The sequence below is a fragment of the Adiantum capillus-veneris genome, chromosome 9 (genome assembly GCF_014529385.1).
Source record: "Adiantum capillus-veneris isolate H3 chromosome 9, ASM1452938v2, whole genome shotgun sequence".
NCBI lineage: Eukaryota > Viridiplantae > Streptophyta > Polypodiopsida > Polypodiales > Pteridaceae > Adiantum > Adiantum capillus-veneris.
In genome coordinates this window covers 98,511,761-98,529,870 of record NC_140939.1, presented here as the reverse complement: position 1 = coordinate 98,529,870, position 18,110 = coordinate 98,511,761, and the positions used below count along the sequence as shown (strand labels likewise).

Genomic DNA, 18,110 nt, shown 5'->3' with positions numbered 1-18,110 from the left:
TTATTTGCAAGATACTTCAAATATAGAATACAACGTATTTCCGTGCAACTTTCTTGTAAATGTATTATACATGAATTCTGTTACATTGATTGACAAGAAGGCTAAGTAATTCTCCATTTACATCCATCGACAAAAAAATACATCGACAAAAGTCGCCCACTTCACAGACTTTATGAAGCTTTTTTTAATTTAAAAAATATGTTCCTTTTTTCTGGAAAAATTCAATCCGCCATTTCCAATAAAAACGACGCACATAGGTGTCGTCAGTTTGTCCGTCTTCACAAATTACAGTCCTCTTTGTATACTCAATTATGTCCTTAGAGATCAACCAGTGTGCCAGCCAGTTTATGACAGTGGTTGACAGAAAACAGGCACGCACTTCTTTAAACTGCTTTTCTAGCTTGGGAAAAACAAGAAATGACCCCAATGGATTAAACATTAGCTTATATCCAGAATCATCAAAGATAAGTGTGTAAGGTGGTAGGTTAGGAATATTTTTGAGATTCTTGTGGAACATCGGTTTATCTGTCGCGCCCAATTTAAAAGGGGCCCTTGTGCACTGCGCCTGACTTACCACTCTATTGAATCTTTTGTGGTGGTCTGGGAACACTGTCGCTAGCGTGCGTTTGAGCTTCTCAAACTCGCAGCAGCTCCATATCCACACTTTGAACCATCTGAAACAAAAAATCAAAAACACTTCTGCATCGAGCCTTACCCAAAACTGTGTATCCCCTTCAACAACATACCGCATTATTGGCCAGTAGGGCAATTCTTCACCATAATTTTCATCAAATTTCTTGAGCAGTAATCCATTAAGGTCCAAAATGAGAACCCTACGCTGCACGCTCAACGGACGTGGTGGCCTTGGCCATATTAGTGGGATTCTTTTAATTAGTCTATACCATAGAGGAAACACAAGCACTGCAGGAGACAACACGCAATTCCATATTGCATGAATGTCAGCCCTACCATTTTGCTTGTCAGCCCTGAACCTATCTGCAAGGCACCATTCTTCAACTGAAAACATATATGCATATGCACAAGACTCAAATTTAAATATGCAATTAGGACATATCTACAGATTGAAATCATACAATAAAAATACACAATGTTCAAAAATTAGGCACAAGATGAAAGAGATGTCGAATGGGAAAGAAAGTTATATTAATTTCAGAAGTGGTTACATAAAAAGAAACATAGGGGGGACAAACTATAATCTTTTGCAGGATCTGGGTTTAGGGTCAGAACATGTGCCAGTATTTTGCATCTCCTTAGTGTCTTCTATGTCCATCTCCTCTTCTGGCTGCCCCTGGGTCTCTTCCTCTTCCTTGATTTTTTGCTCCATTTCAGGCTTCTCATCTGCAGTCTTCTCAAAACAAAAAATTTGCCTTTCTTATATGCTGAGCAAGGGTCTCCTCGGGACTTCCCTCCAGCCTGACATCTACACGACCATCAGCTTTAGAAATTTGTGTAGCAAAAGATCACTTATTAGAGCCTTAATCAATGAAAAAACTTACTCTTGCCACGTTGGCCTCGTTTTCTCGGGGTCTTTGATCTTGTCACCCGCACGCCAGTGTCTAGCAACACATCGTCTTCCTCATTCTGGATTTTCCCTTCAGCACCAGTCGTACTTTGCTCCTTTACCTCAAAGTTTTGTTCTCTTCTGTTGTTTCCGAAACAGGTTTCTCAGCATTACCAGGGACACTTTCATCAAGAAAAACCTCCACAGGTGTATTGTATGCAGGCGTCACTGCATCGTTCCCTGTGTCTTTACCGGCAGTAGTTCTGAAGCAGCTTGACTCTGAAAAAACATCAGAGAAGACAAAAATCAACCACCTGATTAAAACAATGGTGTGTTTCTTACCCGTTGAAACAATTTTCTCACCTGTTTTTGGGCATGGTTCGACTGGCTTCTTCTTTAGAAGGGATTGGTCTTCTGCAAAAATAACTCCGGGGCAATTCTTAAGCAGGCACTTTTCTTTCTCAGCCAAGTGAGCATAGCAAAATGCATGGTATGCATGTGAACAAGGCAATAGAACAACATGGCTTGAGCGATTGTGATCATGAATTTTTACACCACAAGCATTGCACACATCAATGAGAACAACACTATGTCCAGGAGCTGAAACTCGTGCAGGCAAGACTATGGCTTTAGGTATCATTGGTTAACTAATCATGTCTATCACAAACGTGACACAGAGACCAAAGGTTTCGTCATGCTCCAAGCATTTGGATAATTCTTCCTATAGGCAAGAGACCTCTGTTATCAGACAATGTCAAACAGGTATAAACTCGGTATGAATGCTTGAAGATCGGTATAATGATGTTATCATACCGGTATGATTACATCCTGCCGGTATGATGTTATCCCACATCATACCGGTAGGATAACATTATACCAAAAGCATAACATCAAACCGGTTGGATTTTATCATATCGTTAGGGTGTAATCATACCGGTCGGATCTAACCATACCGGTCGGATGTAACCATACCGGTAGGATATAACCATACCGGTAAGATGTAATCATACCGGTATGATAACATCCTACCGGTATTGTCATCTACCCTTACCGAATTGATGTTATTGTCATACTATTATGTTTTTGTATTATTCTGTTTTGTGGTACCACATTCTACCCATCCCGGTATGATAGAGCCATAATACCGGTATTGTAAAACTTATAATACCATTTTCACTCTTAGAGTTTCAGTACAGTATGGTTCTTATAATCATACCGTATGGTACTTTGCAGGTATTATACTACAATTAGATGGAGTTAAAAGCATACCTATGCCTACTGTAGGGTGGCTTTTGCTTGGTCAAATTTTTCTTGGAGGCTGTCAAGCAAGCCTATTGGTACATTGGCATCATCAAGGAAGTGCATTCCGATGGTGTCAAGGGCACCCTCGCAACGGTGCACATCAAGAAGATTTGACCACAGAATCCTTAGCCTTTTGACACTCGGCTGATACATTATCATGAGATTTTATAACCTCAACAAGTAGTTCTTGCAAGGAAGTGGATACTTCAACACTAAACGCAGACTGAGTAGTCGCAAAAATCCCACTTTCGGCTGGTGTACTTCCGGATGGGGTATTTAATAACAAGATGGCAGAACCACTTGGCGTTCATGTGGATACTTGGGAAGTCTCTAACTTCCATTGTTCTCTTTTCCTATCTAAGTGACCTTCATTGGTCACATTCTTCACCACCTCAGATGCAAACTCAGCCCACTTTACCGGACCTGTGCATACGAAATAAACATATCTGCGTGCAAACTTGACTCCCAGCAGATAGTTTGGTGGTTTGGATTGATACACCTGCTTGTAGAGCTGGTAGAGTGCCTTGTGTTGTTGTTTTTATCGGCACTTTTTTATCCTTCATTGGAAGACACGTGAAAACTTTCATCCAGTCGGATATGGGCACATCTGCATCTGTCAACTTCCTAACATCTTTCCCCTCAAGACTTAACCCATATTCCCTGTGAAAATCCTCCTTTGTCGTTCAGAATGCCTTTAATGGCACCTCCACATCCTTGGGGTGAACAAAGCGGCTGATTTTGGGAGGAGGCTGTAACTTCTGTCTCTGAAAATAATAAATCCATATTCATTACTCAATATATCCACACCTCAATACTCTACTACACATACAGGTCCGCTGTACACAACACAGAGAGAGGTGACATACCTTCGTGGGAGAATGTCGGATCTTTGTGGGGGAGACCTGTCGGGATGCATTCCTTGGGCTCTTTCTTAGGTTGCTATCCATAGTGAAGGATAAGAAGCGTGCACAGGGGGCTGCAGAGTGAGCTGAGAAAGGCGCAGAAGGAGAAAGGCACAGAGATATGGAGAAGTACAGTCATGAAAACATTCGACTGAACATTCATCTGACGTGGGCTCCACACGTGTTTTTGAATCCTCCACATGATTATTAAGATTTTGTATCCTCCACAGGATTATTTAATTCAAACAATTCTTGCCCATAACACCAGTTTCATACCCCCTAAATTTTAAGCCTCCAAAGCAACTTTCAATCGGCTAAAACCGGGCCACCTATTCATGCATCCACCTACAAGATTGGGGACACAGTATCATCACTCTCTACAATAGAAGGGGTGATAAGGAGAGGTTTGAAATGGCTAACAAGAAATATTTGGATGCTTGTTTTGATGAGCAAGATGATGAAGAAGAGTATTCAAGTGAATAAAAAGACAATGGATGATGGCAATGACGTGGAAGATAGCAGTGATATTGATGTTCAAATGTTTGTTCCTTGTTTCTTGAAGAAGAGCATGATAAAAAACAAAGATTTATTTTTCTTATGGAGAATGAGGATATCTTTGGTCCTTATGAGAAAATTGGAGAGCTGATGAAACCCAAGGTCAACCTGATGTCAAGCAAGAGCTGATTCGAAGCATGATGTCTCCATATTTGACTAGTCATGAGAAGGGTGAGTATCTTGCCATGATACAACAGTTTCCCAAATTATTCATCACTTCTAATGAGGAAATTAGAGGCTTCAAAGGAGAGAAAATCCACATTCCAATCAAGGAAGGTGCTTATCTCGTACACCAAAATCTAAGGAGAGGTACAACTTAATGCTTTAAAAGTAGAGGTAGAGAAGCTTCTCAAAGCAAGTTTTATATGTCCTATGATTACTGCAAAACGGGTGTCTTGTTTTTGTCTCACCCAAGAAGGATCAAAAGTGGAGAATTTGTGTTGATTTTAAGCCTCTAAATGCAGCCATGGAGAGGGATCCATACCCTTTTCCTTTCATAGATGACATACTTGATTCCATCGCATGGCATGGGAGGTATAGTGTATGTGATGGATTCTCTATATATTTTTAGCTCACCTTCGCTTCCAAAGATCAAAAGGAGACCACTTTTAAAAAACCATGGGGATGCTTTTGTTATTTTGTGCTTCCATTTGTTCTTATGAATGGTTGTGCTTGGTATAAGCTTAGAAAAATGCTTTATGGGATGAATCAAGTTCCTAAAGCTGGTGTGATCGCTGTTTGTATGTGAACAAGATGTGGCAGCTATTTTGATCATATGCATCTATGTGGATGCTTTTATTGTTGGTGACAATCATGAGATTGAATTTGACCATGTGAAGAGGACTTGGGAGACCTAGGTTATTTTTTGGAGATTGAGATTATATGCATGAAAGAAATTATTTGGTTGTCACTATGGATATATACATTGGATATGACGTCAAAACATGGTATGGTTGATTTTAAGCCTACAATTCTGCCCCACGATCAAAATTTTACTGATGTGGGTGATGTGCTTGAGAATTCCACCATGTACAAGAAGATTCTAGGTAGCATGATCTTCTTGGAAATCTCACGACCAAATTGAGTTACACATGCCAATTTATGCAGCTTCCCGAGAAGCCTCGTTTGAATGTAATGAGCTTCATATTGTGCCATGTAAGTGCCACCTTGGATGACATACCCTTTGAAATTCTTCCACCTTTCCTTTTTTCCACTGTTGATGTTTTAGCCTTGCATGCACATTTGATGCATGATCAAGAAAGTATTTTTCAAAGCCAATTTTCGAGGGAGTTGTCCTTTTTTAACATCATCATTACTTCGTCTTGAAAGACGGTGGTCTAAATTTTCATAAACAGGCACATTCAATGTCAGTAATACTAGAAACAGGCAAGAAAAATATCACTATTTCAACAAGCCATATGTGAATGTTGTGATGCTATTGAGTGCAAACTCCTCTTTCATGGTGTTTAAGGCTTATGAATAGTGTCATGCTACGCATCCCAAAGGTTTTTTTTTTTACTGAAAGTAGAAGTATTGAATTGTTGAAGGAAAAAGCATTACAAAAGACCCTCGCAATTTCCCAATAAAAGATCCTTAGCTTCAATAGATTTAATGCTCATAGAATCCCGCACATTTGCACTTTGGCCAAGGATTTCCTACAAATCCTGACAGCTAAGAAAGAGATGAGAGGTATCCTTAATGTAGAGTCTGCACCTACATTTTCCATCACTAACTCCAATCCTAAGAGCTTTGGGACCACACCATATGCCATGATGCATTATCAGCCAGAGAAGGTTACTCTGTTAGTTTGCTATGGGATAGGCCTAGATGCACTTAAACCTATGAGTCCATTGTTTGCAACTCCATTGTTGTTTCTATTTGTTGTTAATCGGTCATTCTAGTCCATCTTCAGGTCTATAGTGTTGATAAATTTGTCTATAAATCTTTACAATTCCAACTTTTTGATTGTCCCCTTGGAGTGAGATGAAGCTTTGACAAAATATTATGTAGTCTAGCTAAACATGAGGCGGCATATCTTTGACTCGAATTGAATTGAGCTTGAATGGTGATCTCATCCTTGATATTGTGACATTGAAACAGGTCACTAAGAATGTATACCAACCTTATGACATTTGTGAGATTTTTTGGATAATGACACCTTGCAAAGATCTACTAAACATCCATACCAAGGTGAATCTTGAAGGAAAAAGAATAAGATTAAACTTAACCTTGTTATTAGGCTTTCATTGGTTCCTTATGTCTTGCCAAAACTCCCAAAACCTACGCATAAGCTTAGATCCATTAGGTGTGAATTTAACCTTGTAGCAAAAAGAGACATTCTTAAGATGGAGAACAATTTGCAACAACAGTGTTGATTATCAACTTCAAGAAAGCAAGAAGAAGGTAAAGAACCTACAATTATTGCTAAATATAGCAGTAAGAAAGAAACTCTTTCAAAAATCCGTCCTTTGACTTGAGAACTCTACAAAGGAAAATGATAAAATTATTTGATCTTTAACGTCTTGAGGTGAATGGGCAAGCATTCTTGTGATCAAATTAAATGAAAGTGAAATTGTGAAGGATAGAAAACTTGAGAGGGTATCAATGGCCCTCAGGAATAGAGCTCTTGATACCACAAAGGGAAAAAAGAAACCCTAAAAGTCTAAGTGTGCAGTCAGAGAAGAGCATTTGATGGTTGAGTGCTTTTAAGGGTGATAGTGAGGTTTTAAATGTGTTAAATTGGGTGCTCCACCACACTAGTATACCTGCAAATAATCAAAGTCCAACATGCTAGGGAGGAGTTAGATGTTGAGGGTTTTAAAAGATACAAAGTGAAATGGCACATGGAGGAGACCTAAAGACACTCAAGTGTATGTACAATGCATCAAAGGGTGCCAATGCCAAAATCCCTTTTATCTAACTGTATGGGTGCAGCAAAGGAGCTAAATCCTGCTAATTGGAACAAAGCCCCAAACAGAAACTCTAAAGATCCAAACTTTCAAGATAGTTTAAATGTTCCCCTTTCAAATTTCCACATGTGCACATTGCATGCATTGTGTAGAATCATTGAGAAGATTGTGTACCTTTACATAGGGTTTGTATAGAAACTACAACCTTTATTAGCCAAATAAACTGCATAAAATGTATTAGACTTCATGGCGGGAATGTGGTGATTGAGTTAGACCCCAAGAGGTCATCTTGTGGAAATAATGTTCCTAAGAAAGCTTCTATTAGTGGGGTGAAATATCTAGCCTTCACCCCATTAATTAAAGAGGCCATCTGGTGGAAATAATGTTCCTAGGAGAGCTTCTATTAGTGGGGTGAAGGTTAGGACCTTCTTAGGATTCCATGGAAAACTAGGTAATAATCATGAATCATGATTCTTCTAATTTTCTTCAACCCTTGCATAACTGGCTAAAGGAATTCTTTTTTTTGTGTAGCATATTACACTCCTTGGTTCAATGATTGCATAAGTGGATAAAGGAATTCTCTTTTTGATGCAGTACATTATCTACAATCACACTCTTTGGTCTATAAAGAAATATGGAAGCTTGTCAATCTAGTCAACTCAAGGTATAGAGAAGTCTAACTACCAAGCAAGAACCAAGTTTTTGAAACACACTAGACATGGTGGAGAAGCTCAAAGAGCTAATAGCTTGCTTGAAGTATTCCGGTGGTTTTACAGACAAATGTGGCACATAACAAGATCACAAGAAGCCAAAAACTAAGTAGAAAATTTTGATACTACTATAGATATATAAAGGAGTATATAAAAAAGGAAAGATGCATATAGTAGGTCATCTGCAAATGAAAGGTTTTTACAATAGCTTTCCACTAGAGAGAGGCAAGGAAGCAAATGGTGAATAATACAAAAATCAATTGTGACTGCTTGATCCAACATGATGCTTTTCAAAAAAAATCCCTCCACTTCAAGTACTCTTGCTTCTTGTAACTTTGAAACAACTTGCTTATGTCACTAGAAGAGGCAAAGACAAAACTAGCCATAGTGCCATATTATGCACTTCTTGAACCCATAAATCCTAGAACAATTCCAAAAACTCTAATGGCTTCTTGTTTTTCAAAAGAAGTAGTATTTTGTTCACTCCAAGTTATGAATCTTCTTTCATTCATCTTGGAGTAATGCCAACTTCTTGTCCAATGTGATGTTTGTTAAGGTTTCTGCTTTGAAAATATCATATAAGTATACAAATTTCAAACCTTGTGCTCCTTTGTAAGGACAGTAAAGACCAGTTGAAAGTCTAAAATTTCATTATTGAATTCAGTCTTCAAGAAATCCCTTCAGTCGAAAAGGAACATTAAATATTTCTTTCACATAAGAAAATTTGATAATTGTTGGACTTGGCATAGTAGGTCCATCACCTATCATTACTTATCTCTGGAAAACTCTTCAATCTCCATACCTTCCAAACTCTTCCTACTAGAAGCCGTTTCTGTAAAAAGAAAAAAGAAATGAAATTTATGCATTAAGACCACTCAACCATTTACATCACACCCATATTCCACAACTCAATACATTCGGAAGGTGTCCAATTAAGAGATTCTATATTTAATACACATGTCCTCCCTACGCAAAAATACAATGTATGGAGAGCCACCCATATACATAGTTTTCGTGTAAGGAGGACACATCTTGAAAAGGCTTGATCAATAGATTATACTCCAAGAAGTATCCTCCCTATGTGATTTTAGTAGTTTTGGACGGGAGTTTTCACATGGGAGGACACAAATTCAATGAAAGATACACATTGCTACTAATAGATTAATTGAAAAATACATCGTCCTTCCTATAGGAAAATACAATGCATGGAGAGCCACCCGTATACAAAGTTTTTGAACAAGAAGAACGCATGTTGAAAAAACTCAAAAGAAAATCTTATACTCCAAAAGTGTCTTCCCTATGCGATTATAGTAGACCTCATTCGAGTACAGTGAATTCGCGTAGGGAGAACACAAGTTCAATAGAAAAAATGAATTTTGTTTATTTAAAAAATACTTGAGGAGAAAAGTGTACCTTTATTCCTCTAAGCATCATTTTGAATTGAAGGTCACGCTCAAAAATTTAGACAATGTTGAGAAGATTTTTAAAAATGAGGTTTAGAGGAATTTTAGGGTATATATAACATGTCTTTATGAGCCTTGAAATCTGTATACAACGGTCAAATCCATGCAACGGTTATTTTTTTTCTCGTACTTTGTGCAAAATCCAATCTTGTTTAGATATTTGTGCACTACTATATAAATAGAAGAGTGCACTCAAACCACATTTTCTACTCATTTTGCTTCATACTTTTTTTTAGCATTTGCTCTACTTCAATTTATTTCTTCTACGTTTTTTAGTACATCGTATCCTAAATACTGAATATAATTCTACATACTCTATCATAAGCTTGAATTGTAGCACTTTCTTGACATTGGCTCCTAACTACTTCAATTGTTATTATTTGGCTCAGTATAAATTTATATTACTTTCATTATCTTCTTTTGATCAATTTCTACGACATGTGTCCACTTCGTGCAAAAAATGAAAACTTGAACTAACCTCTGACTACTGAATTTTCGTGCAAGGAAGACACACACTCTTTTTTATGCACTTGTAATACATGTCTTTCTTGCACAAAGATTGAGTAGTCAAACTAACCTACAACTAGTAAATTTTCACGCAAGGAGGATACAATAACAAGCACAAAAAAAAAGATTGTATGACTCAAAATATGATGATTTTGACTTTGTCAATGTGTTTAGAAGGCCCACAAACCCTAAAATCGACTCCTAAATCGCCTCTATTGGACACCCGGAGAGGAAAAAACGTCAAAAAAACCTCCGAAAAAAGAGCTATCCTCCCTGCACGACTCAAGTGTAAGTGGAGGGGCCTCCGCTTACACTCAATTCACAGAGGGAGGATAGCTCTTTTTTTGGAGGCTTTTTTGATGTGCTTCCCTCTCCGGGTGTCCAAAAGAGGCGATTTAGGAGTCAATCCTAGGGTTTTTGGGCCTTCCGGACACGTCGGCAAGGTCAAAATCATGATGTTTTTGTTGTTTTTTAACAATTCTTGTTAGTTTTAGTACCTTTCTTGAATAATTTTAAGGATACTCTAGTTTTGTGCATCAAGGACACCTTTCGCTTAAAAATATTTACCTTGATATAAACTTGGATAATGTCCACCATTTTCAATATTCGAGTATGAAAGACAAATATTCATCTAAATTATATACTATGGTTGATGATACAAGGAGGGAAAGTCATTAATGTGAAGGACCAAGTAACTACTAGGAAGGTTCTTAAAGAGGAGGTGAAAAAAGAGAAGCTATATGATGAATCAAAAGCAAACCAAGGAGAGAGCTCAAGGCAAGAAAAGTCTACACCTAAAAAACTATCACTTAAGAAAAGGATTGATGCCAAGGTTCCACTTCGGTGTCTTTCAGAGAAGAGAAGAGTTTTTCAAAGAGTGATGCTTCAAGGAGGTTAGGAGAGCAGAGGCACTCATTATAGCAATTCTTAGGCTTCTTTTTTAGAAACTTTACAAGCACGTTGCAAAGCAACTCAAATAGATATAAGATGGAACATTTGTAAAGAGCACGTAACATTTTCTTAAGAATTTATGATCCCATTTTGAAAACCATCTTGTATAGTTATAAACCCCTTGTAAAATCAAACATTTTGAGATGATGAAAACTGGCTCAAAGTATGTCCCTCTACCTTCTCCTCCTCTATGGTCTTTTGCTCATCCCCTTTTCTCTTTTTCTTCTTCTCCTTGTTCTTGCTCATAGGAAGTGAGGAAGAAGAGCATGTATCCATATCTATATTTCTATATGTATTGCCCATTGTAAGTGTGGATGGATAATTTTTAGAATCTTGCTTACGCTATTTATAGTGTTATGAAGCAAGGGCATGACAGAACTCTCGTATGATAGCACTTTCTTTTTTTTGACATACAAAAAACCATACAATAGTAAAGGCATGACATTGACACACCTTTTTCTATCCAACCATAGAAAAGCTTTAAGAATGAAAACCAACAAGATAAAACATTGCACTGTAAAGCTCCTCCCCAATGGAGCCATGCTAGACACCCAAAATGTCCATGGCAAACTCCACTGATATCCATTCCTATATACTTTAGGGATAGAGATGTGTAAGAAGCATAGTGGCATAAAACAAGCAAAAAAAATAAAACAATTATAAGAGCAAAGTACCAAAAACTACCCAAAGCAAAGTGGAAATAATAGTTTCCATATGAATCACTTACATTTATCTCTAAACAAAGAAAGATTGGAGTTTCAAGGATGTAGATGAAGCTCCTTCTGCATGTAAACATGCTTCAAACTTCCTTTGGAGTCTTCTTGGCTCCAAAATTTTCATTATTTCTTTTCCAATATGAAAAGAATAGGTTTTTTGAGAAGTTTTTTATTCTCCTGCTTTGCTGCATCATAATCCAGCTACCCCTTGGCTATGGATATTGGGATCCACTATTTGTGCTCATTTAATGTGGCATAGATGATAATGGTTTCAATAGATACGCTAGGATGTTTAGACCAGGTGGATCCAATTGCTCGAGGAAGATGACACACAAAAGATGAAGGTGAAGAGGACAGGAGGAAGAGAAGGGAGAAGAAGGCGGTGGAATGAGGAGAGAGGTGGGAATAGGAGGGAAAAGAAGGTTGTGAAAAGATTCAAAAACACATTTTTGCTCAATGAAAGACACCTTTTTAAGGTTAAAAAAACCCAAATAATGGAAAATTATCTTAGATTTTCTTTCCAACAACATTCCTTTTAGAAATTCAAAAGCAAGTTTTACAATGGAAGTTCCGTAATCAAGGTGCTCTTCTATGCATCGAGAACATTGATCAACTCGCAAAGAAAACATTCTTTTTAGAAATTCAAAAGCAATTTTTACAATGAAAGTTCCATAATCAAGGTGCTCTACTATGCATCGAGAACATTGATCAACTCACAAAAGATAGTGTCTTTCTGGGTTGGTAGTGCTCCCATGCTTGATTGGTCGCCTGGAGAGGGCTTTAAGTGGATTCCAGTACGCTATTTGAGTTGTCAGGTTGGTTTGGATCTATCACACCAAAGCAGTAGAGTGCTCTTCTCCTCCTTTCTATCAGGAGGAAGCTGCTACATTGAAGCTCAGCATGGCTTTTTCTTGCTGGCATGGTTGTGGTGGCCAACGAGGTGTTGTTGGCCACTCTGTAGTACATCACGTCTTGCTGGATTTTCCCAAGGTCTTGTATCAGCCAACTGGAGCGGCTGATGAGGAATTTTCTTATGGGCGAGCATTGTGGGCTCGAGCCAAAGTGTTCTGGTATGTCATCACCTTACCTTGCTCTCAGGGAGACTCTCAGGGAGGGTTAGGGATCATCCACCCAACATGACAAAGTAGAGCCCTCCTTGGGAAGCTTGTGGTTAGAGGACTTCTTCCAGGGGAGGGACCCTGGAAGGAGTTGTTGCTTCATAGGATTTGGGCACAAGTCCCACAAACGGGCAGCCCTTGGAGCCCCTCCACCCCTTGGATTTTCTCACAAGGAGGATCCCTTTGCTACGAGCCTGCTTCGACTTGGGAGCAGCTACGGGGTGGCCTCGATCAGCACCAACCCACATGCATTGAGGAGTGGTTGAGGCAACCACTCGTTTGGAACCCTATGGTCAACACACACCTATGCCGCATAGTTGGTGACAAACCTCATGTCTCTCATGGTAGAGGGTCCAACCTGCACCTTTCTAGCTGCAATTTAGATCACTTTTTGAGGAGCTTCCAGACATTTATTTGCATGACTTGAGGGGGACGCAAAGCATGTGTCTGGATATTGTAGAGGCTATACCTATAGTGGCACACCCCTTTGGAGCCAAAGGCTCCCTGCTGGATAGGGACCTTCACATGACTGGAGGTCCTCATCTCATTCAAGGCTTGCTCACTCACGAGTTCCTGTAGTTTCTTGGAGGTTCAGAGGGAGGGCCGCCTCCATAGCGTCACTGACGAGGCACCAGAGGTGGCTGAGTGTCGCTTTAGCGAATTAGAGTTGTGGGAATCAAGGGGAGGACTTGTGTCATAGAGCCACACCCTTCAAACCTAGAGTCAAGGCAATGTCAACTGTGGGCTTGGGAGAGTCGTCCCTTGCTGCGAGTACATTGGGACCCTCGGAAGGGGTTTTGGCGGGACCCCTTTACTCCAACCGACCACCCGTGGACCCCTTTCTTCCAATACATAGCTCGGCTGGGTAGACACATACTGACAATGAGGAGAGAGCCTCGTCCTAGTGCAACGACTCACTGGTATGAGGAGGGTCTCCCATCTGAGTTCTTGGTAGAATTTTGGGAGCGGAGCACTTGTGAGACAAGGGCGAGTTACCATGTACCACTGGCAAGTTGCCCATCAGACTACTAAAATCGGGAGTTGGTTGGTGCACAACGGCCTCTCGGTAATATGTGCCATCTGTGACCACCCACTTAACCTATGACAGTCTGTGGGACTGCCCCATCGCACAACACATTTGGCTTCGGATTCTTCGGCTGATGCATGCACTTTCTACAGTAACCAGTACACTTGGGGTGTTGCAGCTTTCATCCACTCACATGCCCCATGGCACAACACATTTGGCTTCAGATTCTTTGGCTGATGCATGCACTTTCTACAGTAACCAGTACACTTGGGGTGTTGCAGCTTCATCCACACTCAATGGCCCAGCACTTTGCTTCGAGATAGCTTCATTCGGCAGGATAATTGTGATACAAGAGGGCCGGCCTACACTCCAGCCAGCCAGCGAGTCAGTCCCTCAAGAGTGGAGCAGAGATCATGGTGTGAGAAGCTCATATGCAGCCTAACACTTTGTTTCATGTGGCCAGCTCACTGCTTCCGCATCTTCAAGGCTCGACCCATCTGCGGAGACTGTCGGTGACATTTGACTGGAGCCGATCCACACACTAAGGGGGCAGTTTGAGAGACTCCAAGGCAATTCCGACCGCATGCGGGGGCCAGGGGCCTTTCTACATTTTCCAAACACTCAAACATGGCAACATTCTTAAGGCAATAAGAAAGGACTGAGATCCCCTTAACATGATGTGACAATACTTGAGAAACACAAGAAGGTTGGCTTTTACATTATTAACTCAGCTGTCCTTGGAAATGCCCCTTGTTTATAGAGACTTGATGACCAGTTCGTCTTAATCCTAGGACTGTACAAACCACAAAAGCTATACAGCTACATTTTTTAAATAACGTTCAATTGGAATTATTAAAGACAAGTTGAACAAAACAACTGCAATTAATTATTTATATACAACAAGGATATGCCCAATAGAGCCTCTTTCTTGGAAGAAAGGCATATATAAAGCTTCATGCAATGCTTCCAGAAAATGGGTGGTAGCCTGAACCAGCGCATATCTATTCTCGATCTGGAAACATACACACAGCCGAACACACAAATGCTGCTTGAATTTCAACCTTCAGTGAACAGAAATCAACTCTTCCGTGTTACAGATAAGAACATCTGTTAGAAGTTTGGTCGCTGGCAAGGTCATTCCCATCAATTGCTTTGTCCAAATCTTGCGCATATGCCAAACTCAGAGATGAAAACCAAAAGGCAATTGCTCTCACTTCACAACATACGAGACAATGACCGTTATATCATCCATCTTTCCCCCGTAAAACCGAAAGCCTGCATCTTGTGCGGCTACAGAAAAGGGTGTTTGCCTGTTACAATCCTGTGCTCGCTCTCTGGCCAAAGCAGCAACTTTCTTTGCAGTAACGTCTGGGCTCGACCCGGCTCGTGTGGCCTGTACAACAAGGCTTACTATATCATTCTCGTACAAGTTGTCGAAAAGCCCATCTGTACCAGCAACAACAACATCTCCCACTGCAACCTCTACAGTAAAAACCTGCAGTAAAAAAAGTGTAAAAATAGATGCTTAAAACATTTGCATTTCTTCTGCTGTCAAAATGTCACAAAACTTGTTATCAAAAAAGATGAGTCAGCCTTGAATGATGCGTAATGATGCGTTTACTTTACCTGCAAAGCGACCACTGTCGCAATTACACGCCAGATATGGTGGATACTGGTGAAAACCCTCTTTGTTCATATACAAGACTTGGAGAGAGAGTAGAGATATTGCCCATAAGCTGATTAAAGTTGTATGCTACTTTGCTAACAGTCACTTAAGGCTTTGAACTATCTTCTAAGAATGGCTAATGAAAGTATAATTTAGCCCAATATGAGGCAAAGAAGTTGGCAGAAAATTACTACCGTGGAAACACACAAAAGAATAGATCATCCAATCAAGCCATACATAAAAATTTAAAAATACTAGCTCTAAAATTGAAATTCACCTGGGCAGCATCTGGAGGATCACCTCCACCATTTTCCAGCTGGAATGGGACATTAAAATTGTGTTGCTGTGGTGGAGACTTGAATACCAATCTACCATTCCTGACAACTAAAAAGCCGCTGTCCCCCAGATTTGCTGCTTGCAAGCACTGTACATATTGTAACATATTTGATTCATCTCCTCCACTAATATAGGTATGCCTTTATGTTAACACATGCGCAAAACAGACTTACATAGTTTGATAAAGCAAGAATGCACGCCGTGGAGGATCCTCTGCAAGTTGTCTTAGAATGAGCTATTTCCATTACCCGAACTGTATCAATACAGCCTGCAGGCTCCTGCTGTGCAGCAATCAAAGACTCATTCATCAGCTGGCGGGCATATTGACCTGCATCGATACCCATGTCAGCCCAGCCTCCAACACCATCTGCAACTCCAATTACTTGCTTATCCGGGCAAATAAAGTAAGCATCCTCCCCTCCTGTGTCCTGCTTTTCTGGATGGGGCAGACAGCAAGCAGCTGACAAAAGCCGCAACCCTGAACTGCTCAAACTACTGCAAAAACACAAAGGTCAGATTGTGAGGTCTAGCAATTAAGCAAAGGACCGTAAAGTTGGTAACAAAACGAGAGAGAGAGGGGGTTTGGGGGGGGGGGGGGGGGGGGGGGGGGGTGGGGTGTTAGGGTGGTTGTGCATGTGGCCAAAATCCTGGAGATGGTGAGAATATACACATGGACAACGACATAGCACAGGGACGAAGCTCTCTCTCTCTCTCTCTCTCTCTCTCTCTCTCTCTCTCTCTCTCTCTCTATATATATATATATATATATATATATATATATATATATTCTCTTCTTCTTCTTCTTCTTCTTCTTCTTCTCTCTCTCTCTCTCTCTCTCTCTCTCTCTCTCTCTCTCTCTCTCTCTCTCTCTCTCTATGAGATCACGGGAAAAATCCCATAACAAAGTGCAGGAAACATCTAGAGATGAAGATACTTTAACCAGGCAGTGAAGTAAAGCTATCTGGATAGAGATAAAGTCTGCACAAATCTTCCCAAAGCTCTGTCCACCTCGGGCGATGTAGCAAAAACCACCATGTTCAGTGTTGTTTATCTGACTGATATAAAGCCAGACGCCCACATGAGAGTGGAGGCTGATTTTGACCTCATTGTGCCTCTACAGTGTGTGTGAGTAGTGGGTGTAGGTTCACAGCTTTAATGGAAAGCTTGCCTTCTCCTTTGTCTGATGTAGCACGATGATTTTCTCTCGTGCATCTCTCTCTCCCCTTTGCACATATGGTAATGCCCCACAAGTTGGGCATGAAACCGGCCCGTATGGCAGCAGACGTAGGCTTTCACCCGAAACTTTACTTTAGACTTTAGGACAGAGAAACTTGCAAATAAAAACTTGTAACGGGAATTGATACTTCAAACACACATGGCTTGGAAGCTAGAGCTTTACCAAGCAGACGCCGACACCTGTTGACCCCAAAGACTGCGCCTCTTTCGGTATTTCTTTTCTTTATTGTATTAAAAGAGGGAATAAAACCTTGATTTCCTACGAGCTGCCCCGCATAATCCGAGCTGAAAATGACCTATTCGGGCCCGATTTCAGCAACATGAGTGTACTAGGACGCTTCACAGACAATATCCCCACGCAAAAAGTGACTTTCCCAACCCATACGAACACTTTGCAAAATCTGGCGAGAATCTGCAACACGCTGAATTCTCTGTTTTCTGCCCTGAAAATGCGCCAGATCATCCGTGCAGCGGTCCCCTCGCGTCCCCGAACCTCCTGGGGATATTAGGGACCATTTAGGGCCGAAACCCTAAACCTGCAAAAATACACAGCAGGATGTATTTCCCTGTTTTGGGCTCCATTTCGCGAGCCGGTCGCATCCATAGCAAGTCCTCGAGCTCCCGCACCTGTAGGGCTACTTGCCCTTTGAATCCGACGAGATTTCTCGGGGAAAATCTCTCCGAATTCACCCATATCTCCGGGGGATTAGCAACTAGCTAATCCACTACCTATGCAAGAGGTTCTTGCCTCGGCAATCACGCATGAATTGTACATAGGTCAAATGAAAAGCCCTCTTGCGGAGCATCACATAACTGCACAGAGGGGGGAGAGAGAGCAGTGAATGTTGTGAAGGCTTCAATTCTTGCACTTCACTGTACATAGAGGGTAGGCAAGCACACAGTAGCTTTGGTACCTTCCGGTCTAAAAATATCTCAACCGGTTGCTCAATTGACTTAGCGGCAGAGTAATGAAATGTTCTTCTTGTCATTCCGGAGCTAATGACGCGAACAGATTTCATGGCCAAAATAGCAGTTTCCTAAATTTTAGGAGATGCTTCCATTGGACTCTCACTGGTCATCTGACCATCTTTCACCATAGGGACCACCTCCAAGAATGCAATGTAGCCTAGTTCTCGAGTGATTTTCTCTTGGTGACCCCACCTTGGCCTCCATTGAGTTAGTTTCCTAGT

The 18,110-nt window shown here is 40.6% G+C and overlaps 1 protein-coding gene across 1 annotated transcript in view; it reads right to left on the bottom strand.

The window, feature by feature from the left end:
* Positions 1-14,346: 14,346 nt before the first annotated feature.
* The window catches only part of LOC147450874 (putative protein phosphatase 2C 55), a 50,777-nt gene continuing 47,013 nt past the window's right edge, over positions 14,347-18,110 (bottom strand). The window contains exons 2-4 of the mRNA XM_086519870.1: positions 15,858-16,179; positions 15,626-15,772; positions 14,347-15,177 (exon numbers count right to left, since the gene is read on the bottom strand). Of these exons, the coding sequence (XP_086375996.1) occupies positions 14,893-15,177; positions 15,626-15,772; positions 15,858-16,179 (754 nt within the window). The 3' untranslated portion in view covers positions 14,347-14,892. The remainder of the gene's footprint in view (positions 15,178-15,625; positions 15,773-15,857; positions 16,180-18,110) is intronic.